The sequence below is a fragment of the Salmo trutta genome, chromosome 15 (genome assembly GCF_901001165.1).
Source record: "Salmo trutta chromosome 15, fSalTru1.1, whole genome shotgun sequence".
In the NCBI taxonomy this organism is placed as follows: Eukaryota; Metazoa; Chordata; class Actinopteri; order Salmoniformes; family Salmonidae; genus Salmo; species Salmo trutta.
Window position 1 is genome coordinate 41097011 of NC_042971.1, and position 14030 is coordinate 41111040.

At 39.9% G+C, this 14030-nt stretch overlaps 1 protein-coding gene across 2 annotated transcripts in view; it reads right to left on the reverse strand.

Annotated features, from left to right (window-relative positions):
• tenm1 (teneurin transmembrane protein 1) overlaps positions 1 to 14030 on the reverse strand; it is a 230956-nt gene that overhangs the window by 128356 nt on the left and 88570 nt on the right. For both annotated transcript variants that reach the window (XM_029691557.1, XM_029691556.1), the window contains exon 4: positions 7263 to 7506. In XM_029691557.1, the coding sequence (XP_029547417.1) occupies positions 7263 to 7506 (244 nt within the window). The remainder of the gene's footprint in view (positions 1 to 7262; positions 7507 to 14030) is intronic.

Sequence of the window (14030 nt, forward strand, 5' to 3'; positions counted from 1 at the left end):
ATTAAAGTCCCCGGCCACTAGGAGCGCCGCCTCTGGGTGAGCATTTTCTTGTTTTTTTATGGCCTTATACAGGTCGTTGAGTGCTGTCTTAGTGCCAGCATCGGTTTGTGGTAAATAGACAGCTATGAAAAATATAGTTGAAAACTCTTGGTACTGTAAATGGTGTGGTCTACAGCTTATCATGAGATACTCTACCTCAGGCAAGCAAAACCTCAAGACTTCCTTAATATTAGATTTTGTGCACCAGCTGTTATCTACAAATAGACACAGACCGCCACCCCTTGTCTTACCGGAGGCAGCTGTTCTATCTTGCTGATGGACCGAAAACCCAGCCAGTTGTATGTTATCCATGTCGTTGTTCAGCCACGACTCAGTGAAACATAAGATATTACAGTTTTTAATGTCCCATTGGTAGGATAGTCTTGATCGGAGCTCATCCATTTTATTATCCAATGATTGCACAGTGGCTAATAGGACCATCTAGAACCTTTAACATCCCAAGAACCGTTTTTGGAAGGTAGGGTTCTTTGATGATTCTTTGGAAGGCAAGAAGTATTTTTTGGAATGAAAGAAGGGTTCTACATAGAACCATACATAATATTTCCCAGCATTGCAGGGAGATTTTCAAAATGGTTTGTTTTAGTGTAATATCTGTGTTTTTGCATGTACATTGATTGGTTGATTAATTGTATGGTAAACTTATATAAATAACATACAATTTTCTAACTAATCCAATCAGTTAGTAATTGGATTTATTGCACCTGTTACTGAGATGGTTGTTCCAGTTTAAGTGATTGACGTAGTTTCAGTATTCAATCATCCCTACCCTGGCAGTCATTCTGAATGCAGGTTGTGGGTGATTAACAATTTCTCTTGTTGGATATCCTAACTCTGGCTGGGTTCCAATAGGAACTACACATAACATTGAAAGCCAGCATAATGTGACTTGCAATCCTGATGTGCCCTGTAAACCAGGAGATTCCTAAAACCACTGTGTTAGGATATAACCAGGTGATCAAATATGATATATATTGCATTCGGAAAGTATTCAGACCCCTTGACTTTTTCCACATTTTGTTACATTACAGCCGTATTCTAAAATGGATTAAATCGTTTTTTCCCCCTCATCAATCTACACACAATACCCAATAATGAAAAAGCTACATTTTTGCAAATGTATTCAAAATAAAAAATTGAAATATCACATTTACAAACTGTAAGTATTCAGACCCTTCACTCAGTACTTTGCTGAAACACCTTTGGCAGCGATTACAGCGTCAGGTTTTCTTGGTGTTAGGTTCTAAATGAACATAGTAAAACACATGGATGATTAGTAAAGCGTAAACCAAGTTTATTCACCCATTGGGTCACACAGCTGCATGAGACAAAGACATGGTTCCACCAGTGGTAGTATATATACCCAAATTGTAAGTATTCAGACCCTTTACTCACTACTTTGTTGAAGCACCTTTGGCAGCGATTACAGCCTCAGGCTACAAGCTTGGCACACCTCTATTTGGGGATTTTCTCCCATTCTTCTCTGCAGATCCTCTCAAGCTCTGTCAGGTTGGATGGGTAGCATCGCTGCAAAGCTATTTTCAGGTCTCTCCAGAGATGTTTGATCGGGTTCAAGTCCGGGCTCTGGCTGGGCCTCTCAAGCACATCATAGACTTTTCCCAAAGCCCCTACGTTTTCTTGGCTGTGTGCTTAGGGTTGTTATCCTGTTGGAAGGTGAACCTTCGCCCCAGTCTGAGGTCCTGAGTGCTCTGGATGTCTGGCCACTCTACCATAAGGGCCTGATTGGTGGAGTGCTGCAGAGATGGGTGTCCTTCTGGAAGGTTCTCACATCTCCACAGAGGAAGTCTGGACCTCTGTCAGAGTGACCATCAGGTTCTTGGTCTCCTCCCTGACCAAGGCCCTTCTCCCCCGATTGCTCAGTTTGAGCCGGGCGGCCAGCTCAAGGAAGAGTCTTGGTAGTTCCAAACGTCTTCCATTTAAGAGTGATGGAGGCCACTGTGTTCTTCAATGCTGCAGACATTTTTTGATACCCTTCCCCAGATCTGTGCCTCGACTCCTGTCTCAGACCTCTACGGACAATTATTTCGACCTCATGTTTTTCTCTGTGGGACCTTATATAGACAGATGTGTGCTTTTCCTAATCATGTCCAATAAATTTGTAGAAACAGCTTAAAGATGATCAATGGAAACAGGATGCACCTGAGATCAATTTTGAGTTTCATAGCAAACGGCCTGAATACTTATTATAAATGAGCATTTTAGAATAAGGCACTATCGTAAGAAAATGTGGAAAAAGTCAAGGGGTCTGAATAACTTTCCGAATGCACTGTATGTAATGTATCGTCATAAATAATAACAATTTAAAAGGATAATACCCGTTCATAGAGGGTCCTAGGAAGAACCCTCCAAAGATAAAAGGGTTCTCGGTAGAACCCTTCATAGACGGTTCTAGGAAGAACCTTTAGATGAAAAAATGGTTCTAGGCACAACCCTTCATAGAGGGTTCTAGGTAGAACCATATACAGCGGGTTATTTGAAGAACCCTACATACAGGTATCTAGATAGAACCCTCTGCAAAAGGTTTTACCCAGCACCAAAAATGTATCCCCTATGGGGACAAACTGAAGAACCCTGTATAGCACCTTTTTTTCTAAGAGTGTACATTTTTGGATCATAAAGATACAAGACGTCTGTAATGATGATCTGGTGATCACTCTATTGATCACTGATCTTTACCATTGATTGTATATTATGTTAAACCACCATTTTGTGGAGATACAGTAGGTCTATGTGTGGATTGGCTCCTCATAATATCCCTCTGAAGGTGTTTGTGGAGGTGGGTGATACTGTGAACCTAATTGCTAGTCATTTTAGCGGCCTGAAAAACACTCGATGCTACAGTATACTAATTAATTGGAAGGCAGCTATGTTTAATTGGTAATGTCTGCTGGTGAGAGTTGACAACACAGAAATCTGAAATCAACTCAAATATATATAATCTCTGGTAAATATTCAGTATTTTGGTTTATTTGGCAAAGCCAAGAGAACAGTATTAAAACTCTCAACAACACATCACCCAGCCTTTAGAGTGAACGTGCATTAATAGAACAGTTGTTATAATTTTCTAAATGTGAAGACAAAACATCACGTGTGGTGATGTTATTGATCGGCCATCACGTCAAACCTTTCATTTAATTAGAATTGACAATGATAAGATATACAATGCCAAGAGGAGTTATTGGATAGCAATTTGCTGATCTACATGAATGCTGGCATTGTATTAGGTTTAAATATCGACAACAAGGTTTGTTTAGGTGTGAACAGAAAGTCAGCACACAGCCACACCAGGGCATGGTGACATTCTCATCCTCTATGCAGAGTGGTTGACCTCTACATATATTTGGGGCCTTAATGAGCAGTCAATGAGATCCACCATAAGGGAGGGAGGATCTACCCACTCCATCAAATTTGAGACGTTCAAGTACCACTACCCCTCCCGCAAACCTAATTGTGTTCATTTGTCATTGTTGTCACTTTTGTATATTACATACAGTGCCTTCAGAAAGTATTCATGCCCCTTGACTTATTCCACATTTTGTTGTGTTACAGCCTGAATTCAAAATTGATTAAATTGATTTTTGTCTCTCACCCATCTACACAATACCCCATAATGACAAAGTGAAAACATGTTTTTTGAAATGTTTCCAAATTTATTGAAAACGAAATACAGAAATATCTAATTTATATAAGTATTCACTCCCCTTTGCTATGACACTCCAGATTGAGCTCAGGTGCATCCAATTTCCTTTGATCATCCTTGAGATGTCACAACAGCTTGATTGGAGTCCACCTGTGACCATGAAGTCCACGGAACTGTCTGTAGATCTCTGAGAATTGTGGTGAGGCATATACAGTGCCTTCAGAAAGTATTCACACCCCTTGACTTTTTCAAAATGTTGATGTGTTACAGCCTGAATTTAAAATTGATTAAATTGAGATTTAATATTAAAGTAGAATTATGTTTTCAAAATGTTTACAAATTAAAAATGAAAAGTTGAAATGTCTTGAGTCAATAAGTATTCAGCCCTTTTGTTGTGGCAAGCCTAAATAAGTTCAGGAGTAAACATTTCTTTAACAAGTCACATGATAAGTTGCTTGGACTCACTCTGTGTGTAATAATAGCGTTTAACATGATTTTTGAATGACTACCTTATTTTTTTCATAGATGTTTAAAATATTTTATAAACAATACAAAACATACACATACAAAGCAGTGAATTTCCAACACAGATTCATACACAAAGACCAGGGAGGTTTCCCAATGCCTCTCAAAGGACGAAACCTATTGGTTGATGGGTAAAAATAAAAAAGCAGACATTGAATATCCCTTTTAGCATGGTGTTATTAATTACACTTTGGATGGTGTATCAATACACCCAGTTACTACAAAAATACAAGTGTCCTTCCTAACTCAGTTGCCGGAGAGGAAGGACACCGCTCCGGGATTTCACCATGAGTTCAATGGTGACTTTAAAACAGTTCCAAAGTATAATTTCTGTGATAGGAGAAAACTGAGGACAGATCAAGAATATTGTAGTTACTCCACAATACTAACCCAAAAGACAGAGTGAAAATAATATAAATACTCCAAAACATCTATCCTGTTTGCAACAAGGCACTAAAGTAATACTGCAAAAAATGTGGCAAAGACATTTACTTTTTGTCCTGAATACAAAATGCTATGTTAGGGGCAAATCCAATACAACACATTACTGAGTACCCCTCTCCATATTTGCAAGAATAGTGGAGGCAGCATCATGTTATGGGTATGCTTGTAATTGCTAAGGACTGGGGAGTATTTCAGGAGAAAAATAAACAGAATGGAGCTAAGTACAGGCAAAATCCTAGAGGAAAACCTGGTTCAGTCTGCTTTCCACTAGACACTGGGAGATTAATTCACATTTCAGCAGGACAATAACCTCAAACACAAGGCCAAATCTACACTGGAGTTGCTAACCAAGAAGACAGTGAATGTTCCTGAGTGGCGAGTTACAGTTTTGACTTAAATCTGCTTGAAAATCTTTGGCAAGACTTGAAAATGGATGTCTAGTAATGATCAACAACCAATTTGACAGAGCATGAAGAATTTTGAAAATAATAATGGGAAAATATTGTACAGTCTAGGTGTGTAAAGCTCTTAGAGATTTTCCCAGAAAGACTCACAGCTGTAATCACTGCCAAAAGGGATTCTAACATGTATTGACTAAGGGGTGTGAATACTTATGTAAATGAGATACTGTATTTCTGTATTTCATTTTCAATGAATGTGCAAAAATGTCTAAAAACATGTTTTCACTTTGTCATTATGGGGTATTGTGTGTAGATGTGTGAGAAACAAAATCTATTGAATCAATTTTTTGAATTCAGGCTGTAACACAACAACGTGTGGAATAAGTCAAGAGGTATGAATACTTTCTGAAGGCACCGTACACCTACAGGTCGTTATGGATGTTTTGAATACAATGCGTGGGGTAGAAAACATACCTAAAGTAGGCCCATGTTTTCTTCTATGATGTAGTCTTCTCCCTACTGATGCTGATAACGCACGTTTCACACGTCTTTCTCTGAAGACAACATGTCAACTTCTTTTAGTCAACAGAAAGGAGTTGTTTACCGCTGATAGGATTGCTTATTTTCAATTTACAATACATTTATAAAGCACCAAGCACTGATGGGTTTACCAAACAACGGGGACACAGACAAATACACCAGCGACACATACACCAAGATGAACATGTCGGCTCGTCCTTTCCCTCGCCACATTTCACATTTCACGGACAAACCTTTGAGCGAAAAAACTATCTCAAAAAGCAGACAACATAATTGTCAATCTTGACAAAGGCTCTCTACTTCATGATTCATTTACTTATCTATAGTTTCTTGTCATAGTGGTCCCTCTTTGCATATTAAAACCTAAAGATAAACAAGACTTGTCATTAATAACAAGCGGGAAATGTTTTGATTGAAGGATACAAATAAGGATAGAACATTTACCACGTTGCTTTTGGTCTGAAGTAATTGAATTTGCCATTTTCTAAGCATGAAGCATATAGAGCTCAGCTCATTTTAAGTTAATAGAGTTTTTCCATTTTCAAGTGTCTAAAAACAGTGAATTAGACAGTGTGACATCATTGTTTGGCAACTCTTTTCAATTTCACCTTCGACCCAACACAGCTGTTGGCGGCCATCGCTTCTTCCTTTGATTTCCTATCAATAAGCAGTCTTACTACTAACCTGTCACAGTCTGTTCTGTTTCAACTACTTTCATCTCCCATACTCTAGCAGAACAAAGCTACGAAAGAGAAACTAATTATCTCACCTGGCAGGCTGGTTTTCAAGCAGGACAAAGATAATTCATTCCAAGTTCATAAGCTCAAAGGGATAAAGGTCACATTTTGGTCTCTTGGAATTCACAAAAATTATTACATTATTAAAAGAAAAGAGTGTTCATAAAGGGTGACTGCTTGAAATGATTTTCCCTTTGGATGTCCATTTAAAAACCAATAACCCTCTTTGGGATGAATAGATACACTTCAAAAAAAAGTTGTTCCTTCATTAATTGTCATTAATGACTCACACACCAGTCAGATGTAGACAACCTTCCTTTAACTAACTACAATAGCTATTTTACTATTCACACCTGACACAACATTTCTTTAAATGCTAATTGTGAACTCAACAGGCTTTTTGCTGTTAAATCGATGATTCGCTTTGTAAAGGCCTTGATCTTCAGTATTTTCAGCTAATCATGTATCTATTTATGTTGGATTTGTACACCACTTCACTTCTCAAAAGCCTTAGCCCTGAATCTCTTCAAAATGATATGATTTAGTTACACACCACCAACCCCTCATTATGAATTAACACCATTATTCATCTCTCTATCAAGTGTGAATCATTAAAGACGTGTGAGAGGTCTGTGACTGAAGTCACAGGGGTCCTCTCTGCAACACTTAACTCATGCCAACAACATGTTCATTCAATCTACTTTCTCAAATCTAACGCTATTTTTTTGGATCCAAGTTACCGGTGGTGTCACAGTGATTAAGAACATGGAGGGAAAGAGGCCAAGAGCCCTGCATGACTCATATTGTGGAAACTACGGCCACAGAGCTGTTAAAGTGTCTGCCACACTGAACTGACCCCATTACTAGGCAGGTGAGAGTGGAGGTGCCAAGGCTTACCTGGTCTCCAGGGGGATGTTGCTGTTGAGGGCCCAGCTGTTGTGGAGCTGGCCTCTGTCTCTGTCGGCCGGCTGAGTGGGATCTCCATCCATCGCCTGGCTCCGAGCCGGCAGGGTGTTCCTCTGCAGTGCCTCAGAAACGTGAGCGTGAGGGGCCGGGCGGGCACATGTGCACGCGTGGGGAGGGGGCGGGGGCGGGGGTAGGGGTCTGAAGGTGAACTGGGCTGGTGGACTGCTGGGGAGCTCTGCAGAGAGAGAGAGAGAAAGTGAGAGAGAAAGCGAGAGAGAAAGCGAGAGAGAAAGCGAGAGAGAGTTGAGTCTTTTCTGAGTGGCTTGATAAGTGTGTGAGAGTTTTGTGACATTTAGTAAGCACTTTGATAACGTTCACTTTTCCTCCACTTGGAAAGAGCCTTGGGGATTTTTTCAGTTTAATTAGCACACTTAACAAGGTTATCATTCAAAAGTACAATCCACATTTTGAAAAATAGTTATGCAATAAAATTGACAGATGAACATACATTTTCCTGAGAGTGTTAAGGCACCCCAGATGCTATGATAAACGACAAGCCTGTTGCTAATGAAATAAAGATGATTAGACATAAGGGCATAAGGATTGTAACCCTAGAAACCAAATTGGCTTCATCCTGCATTATTACTTTGTTGTTGTTCCTCTATAAAGAGCTCAAAACCCCTGAGTCACCCTTCGCAATCTCACGTATGAGTCTGTGTTTGAGTTCAGTGGCTCAGCAAAGAGAGCTGGTTTTCATGCCCCTGCAGTGTGACAGGTGAGTTTAGTCAAGTACATCCAGACTGAAGTCTACCAGACATTTTCTCTTGCTGCAACATCACAGATGCATGAATTCACTCCAGCTAGGAGTGAGTCCCTGTCTATTGACCACACCTGTTGTGTCTTCACACCACAGAACGTGCAACTTGCAGTGTAGGAGCTTTAGAATCCAATTCCTTTATAAAGACTCTTATTCTACCTACAGGCCTAATTTCAGAATCAAATTAAAAGTTTCAGTTTCAAGTGTTATTAGTTGTGTGTACAGGATACACACGGTATACAACGTCCAACAAAATACTTACTTGCAGATTCCTTCTCGACATTGAAACAACAATAAGAAATAATAAGAAAAGAATACGAACTTAAAGAAAATGTCTCAGTAGAATAGAATAAACATTTAAGCATAACAATAATACAGCAAGGCAAATTTATAGTATAATATTTACACATGTATCAGGGAAAGAGAGATTGGGGGGCACGTGTTTAAATTGTGCAGTATTAGCAATAGTAAATAAGAGTCTGGTAGCAGCAGTTGTGATGTGTGTGTTGCATGAATGTATGTACAGTATGTATGCATATATTTGTGTGAATATGTGTGTGTGTGTGTGTGTGTGTGTGTGTGTGTGTGTGTGTGTGTGTGTGTGTGTGTGTGTGTGTGTGTGTCAGTGTTCATTTTGGCACTCTGTTTTAGATTTTGTCTAGTCAGTCATTTTGACTAAAATATAATTAAGTCTTAGTCACATTACTGTCATTTGAATAATGATTTAATCTAGTTATTGTCAAAATGACGAAAATTGTGGGCCATTTTTGTCAACTTAATGCCCTTTCAATTTAGCCACATTTTAGTCACATCACATTTGTATTGCCTCATTAACCTATAGTAAACATAAATCACTGATTTCCATGTGTACAAACATACATAACCTTGTCCTACCAACATATTGTTCTGCATAACATCATATTCTCCTCCCAGCTGCAGAAATATGACAAACATATATAATATAATATTATATTATATAAGAACTATCTGATCATGTAAATTCCTAATTCAGCCATAGATACTGCACATGACATATAAAACAAACAGACACACAAGCGCAGAGAGAGAGCGACAGAGCCAGAGAGACAGAGAAAGAGAGAGACAGACACAGAGCCAGAGAGAGAAAGAGGGAGAGAGAGACAGACACAGAGCCAGAGAGAGAGAGAGAGAGAGAGACAGACACAGAGCCAGAGAGAGAAAGAGGGAGAGAGAGACAGACACAGAGCCAGAGAGAGAGACAGAGCCAGAGAGAGAGAGACAGACAGACACAGAGCCAGAGAGAGAGAGAGAGAGAGAGACAGACACAGAGCCAGAGAGAGAGAGAGACAGACAGACACAGAGCCAGAGAGAGAGAGAGAGAGAGAGACAGACACAGAGCCAGAGAGAGAGAGAGAGAGAGACAGACACAGAGCCAGAGAGAGAGAGACAGACACAGAGAGAGAGACAGACACACACAGAGAGAGAGAGAGAGAGAGAGAGAGAGAGAGAGAGAGAGAGAGAAGCAAAATCACCAGATGGTGCCGCAAAGTAGCCTAGTATGGGTTGCACCTCCGTCACTCGGTCTTGTCATTGCCATTGTTATCAAGTCACATTGATGTCCAAAAGTAGAACGGTGGCTAATGAATTTGAACAAGAGCTATTGACTGTTTCGCCCAGTGATGTAGTCGAGTCACTAAACATCGAGTCCCAAGTCCCCTGTGCTCGACTCAAGAGTGGTGTCATGAAATTGGCTGAAATTCCGAGTCACTGGGTCCACATGAACTCAAAATAGATTTAAATACCCAGTCAGATATAGTGTAGTGGCAAGATACATTTTGTCAATAAATTGTTTGTTTTTCTTTTTCCTTTCTTTCTGTGCCACCAAATGTTTTCCTGTTTTCATATAGGCTACTGGTAATGTTACCTGGGCCACGTTCAGTTGAAAAACATTCTTAACCGTTGCAGATAGATCAGTGAATAGAGCCGACGTTATTCCTTATTCAACATGTCAGAGAGGCATGTTTGTTCTACATAGCATATTTTTATCTGAACATTCCAAAACTTTGTGTCCTGTAGCTGCTGATTAGCAGGAGGGACGGGGCAACTTATTGTCGCATGCGGTGCTCAAGTTAAGAACGGCTGTCAGTCAAAACCCATACAGCGCTATGAAGCGCAGAGCCTGAGGTCTGACGTCATTTACAGCATGTACAGCCACTGCCTTCCAATTTAGGCGCATATCAGTGCCCAAATCTGCCATTTTCAACCCGTATACGGGTTTGCGTGTAAAGGGCTACCATGGGTTTGCGTGTAAAGGGCTACCATGGGTTTGAGTGTAAAGGGCTACCATGGGTTTGAGTGTAAAGGGCTACCATGGGTTTGAGTGTAAAGGGCTACCATGGGTTTGAGTGTAAAGGGCTACCATGGGTTTGAGTGTAAAGGGCTACCATGGGTTTGAGTGTAAAGGGCTACCATGGGTTTGAGTGTAAAGGGCTACCATGGGTTTGAGTGTAAAGGGCTACCATGGGTTTGAGTGTAAAGGGCTACCATGGGTTTGAGTGTAAAGGGCTACCATGGGTTTGAGTGTAAAGGGCTACCATGGGTTTGAGTGTAAAGGGCTACCATGGGTTTGAGTGTAAAGGGCTACCATGGGTTTGAGTGTAAAGGGCTACCATGGGTTTGAGTGTAAAGAGCTACCATGGGTTTGAGTGTAAAGGGCTACCATGGGTTTGAGTGTAAAGGGCTACCATGGGTTTGAGTGTAAAGGGCTACCATGGGTTTGAGTGTAAAGGGCTACCAAAACTAGATAGTTGTGTGTTCTCTTCCCAGTTGTGTACAGAAAGACTAATGACAGAGTCCTGAGTTTGGCCTAAGAGGTTGAATTGAATTGTATTGATTTTGTTTGTCTGTGTGATACATTTTACTCCTGCTTATTATACATCAGCGTTTAGATGCCAAGGCACACTTCTAAGGTATTATATAATAAATGCAGATTGAAGTCTGTACCTGCAGTAATCTGATAAGATCAGTCCTCTCCATTGATCTACTGGCCATTCATTCTGTTTAAATGCTAAATTCCTCCATAATTTCCCTTTTCAGAGTATTGATATTTACCAGGTAACAATGTAAAGGAGACTGCAAAAAATGATCAGAACATTCTATTCCATCAGACAGGAGGAAATTATTATTGTAGATACATGGAGGGTAACTTGTTTGGGAGGGTAATTTTCCAACTACAGAATCAAGTTGCTAATTATTGACAGATCAAATAAAATGTTATAAATCTTAATCTTGAAACATAATATGTTGTGATCTATGATGACCAAAGAAATGATGATTGCGAATGTTCTAAGTAGAATAAGAACAATATCTATGGTTCTAAACCGGTGAGGGGCTAACATGGATAACAGTATGGTTTCCAGAATGTATGCCAAAATCTAAACAGACAAACAAATATACACTAAGTGTAGAAAACATTAGGAACACCTTCCTAATATTGAGTTACATCCCATTTTGCCCTCAGAACAGCCTCAATTCGTTGGGGCATGGACTCTACAAGGTGTCAAAATGTTGACTCCAATGCTTCCCACAGTTGTGTCAATTTGGCTGGATGTCCTTTGGGTGTTGCACCATTCTTGATACACACGGGAAACTGTTGAACGTGAAAAACCCAGCAGCATTGCAGTTCTTGACACACTCAAACTGGTGCGCTTGGCACCTACAGTGGCAAGAAAAAGTATGTGAACCCTTTGGAATTACCTGGATTTCTGCATAAAATGGTCATAAAATGTTATCAGATCTTCATCTAAGTCACAACAATAGACAAACACAGTATGCTTAAACTAATATAACACAAATTATTGTATTTTTCTTGTCTATATTGAATACATAATTTAAACATTCACAGCGTAGGTTGGAAAAAGTATGTGAACCCCTAGGCTAATGACTTCTCCATAAGCTAATTAGAATCAGGAGTCAGCTAACCTGGAGTCCAATCAATGAGAACAGATTGGAGATGTTGGTTAAAGCTGCATAGCCCTATAAAAAACACTCACAAAATTTGAGTTTGCTATTCACAAGAAGCATTGCCTGATGTGAACCATTCCTCGAACAAAAGAGATCTCAGAAGACCTAAGATTAATAATTGTTGACTTGCATAAAGCTGGAAAGGGTTACAAAAGTATCTCTAAAAGCCTTTATGTTCATCAGTCCACGGTAAGACAAATTGTCTATAAATGGAGAAAGTTCAACACTGTTGCTACTCTCCCTAGGAGTGGCCGTAAGGGAGAGATGACTGCAAGATCACAGTGCAGAATACTCAATGAGGTTAAGAAGAATCCTGGAGTATCAGCTAAAGAATTACAGAAATCTCTGGGACATGCTAACATCTCTGTTGACGAGTCTACGATACGTAAAACACTAAACAAGAATGGTGTTCATTGGAGGACACCACGGAAGAAGTCACTGCAAAAGTGCACCTGGATTTTCCACAGCGCTACAGGCAAAATATTCTGTGGACAGATGAAACTACAGTTGAGTTGTTTGCAAGGAACACACAACACTATGTGTGGAGAAAAAAAGGCACCGCACACCAACATCAAAAACTTATCCCAACTGTAAAGTCTGGTGGAGGGAGCATCTGGAGTGGCCCAGTCAGAGTCCTGACCTCAACCCGATTGAGATGCCGTGGCATGACCTCGAGAGCGGTTCACACCAGACATTCTTAGAATATTTCTGAACTGAAACAGTTTTGTAAAGATGAATGATCCAAAATTCCTCCTGACCGTTGTGCAGGTCTGATCCACAACTACAGAAAACATTTAGTTGAGTTTATTGCTACCAAAGGAAGACCAACCAGTTATTAAATCCAAGGGTTCACATATTTGTTCCACGCTACACTGTGAATGTTTACACAGCGTGTTCAATAAAGACATGAAAACGTATCATTTTTTGTGTGTTATTAGTTCAAGCAGACTGTGTTTGTCTATTCTTTGACTTAGATGAAGATCAGATCAAAGTCTATGACCAATTTATGTAGAAATCCAGGTAATTACAAAGGGTTCACATACTTTTTCTTGCCACTCTACTACCATACCCCGTTCAAAGGCATTTAAATCTTTTGTCTTGCTCATTCACCCTCTGAATGTCACACACACAATACATGTCTCAATTGTTTCAAGGCTTAAAAATCCTTCATCTACACTGATTGAAGTGGTTTTAAGTAACATCAATAAGGGATCATAGCTTTCACCGGGATTCACCTGGTCAGTCTATGTTATGGGAAGAGCAGAAATGTTTTGTACACTCAATTTAAATATTTTTTTAAATACAATATTTTTCTACAACTTTGCCCCAAAATCCACATGCACATTTTTGCAAGGCATTTTGTTTAATGTATCTCGATTGGCGCAGCCACATCCTTATTATTTTCACACTTGCTACATAAAACATAGCCTTTGAGGTGTGAACATGAGAGGAACAGACAGTACCAGAGGAGGCTGGTGTGGAGAGATATAGGAGGATGATCTTATTGAAATGGCTGGGATGGAATAAATGGAACGGTATCAGACATATGGAAACCACATATTTGACTCCGTTCCATTTATTCCATTCAAGCCATTACAATGAGCCCGTCCTCATATAGTTCGTCCCACCAGCCTCCACGTAGGTACACTTCTGAAAGGTTCTTCAGAAAAAGCTTTCAATTTGACATTCTTCTCTAATCATTCAGGAGCTTCCAAAGCCAGCCTTTAACATGGCCTCAATTTACTTAAATTCCATTTCCGGGAATTTCCTTCCGAGCGCATGCTTTCAAGACAGAACCTCCGCGGGATTGAAAGAGTCTTAAAAGTACACCTGACCTGCTGCAGACATACTCTATCCTTGACAAATGTAAATATACTGGGTCATACGTACACATGCATTATTAAGACTAGGCCATTCACTGATCCTCTCTTAGATAAGCT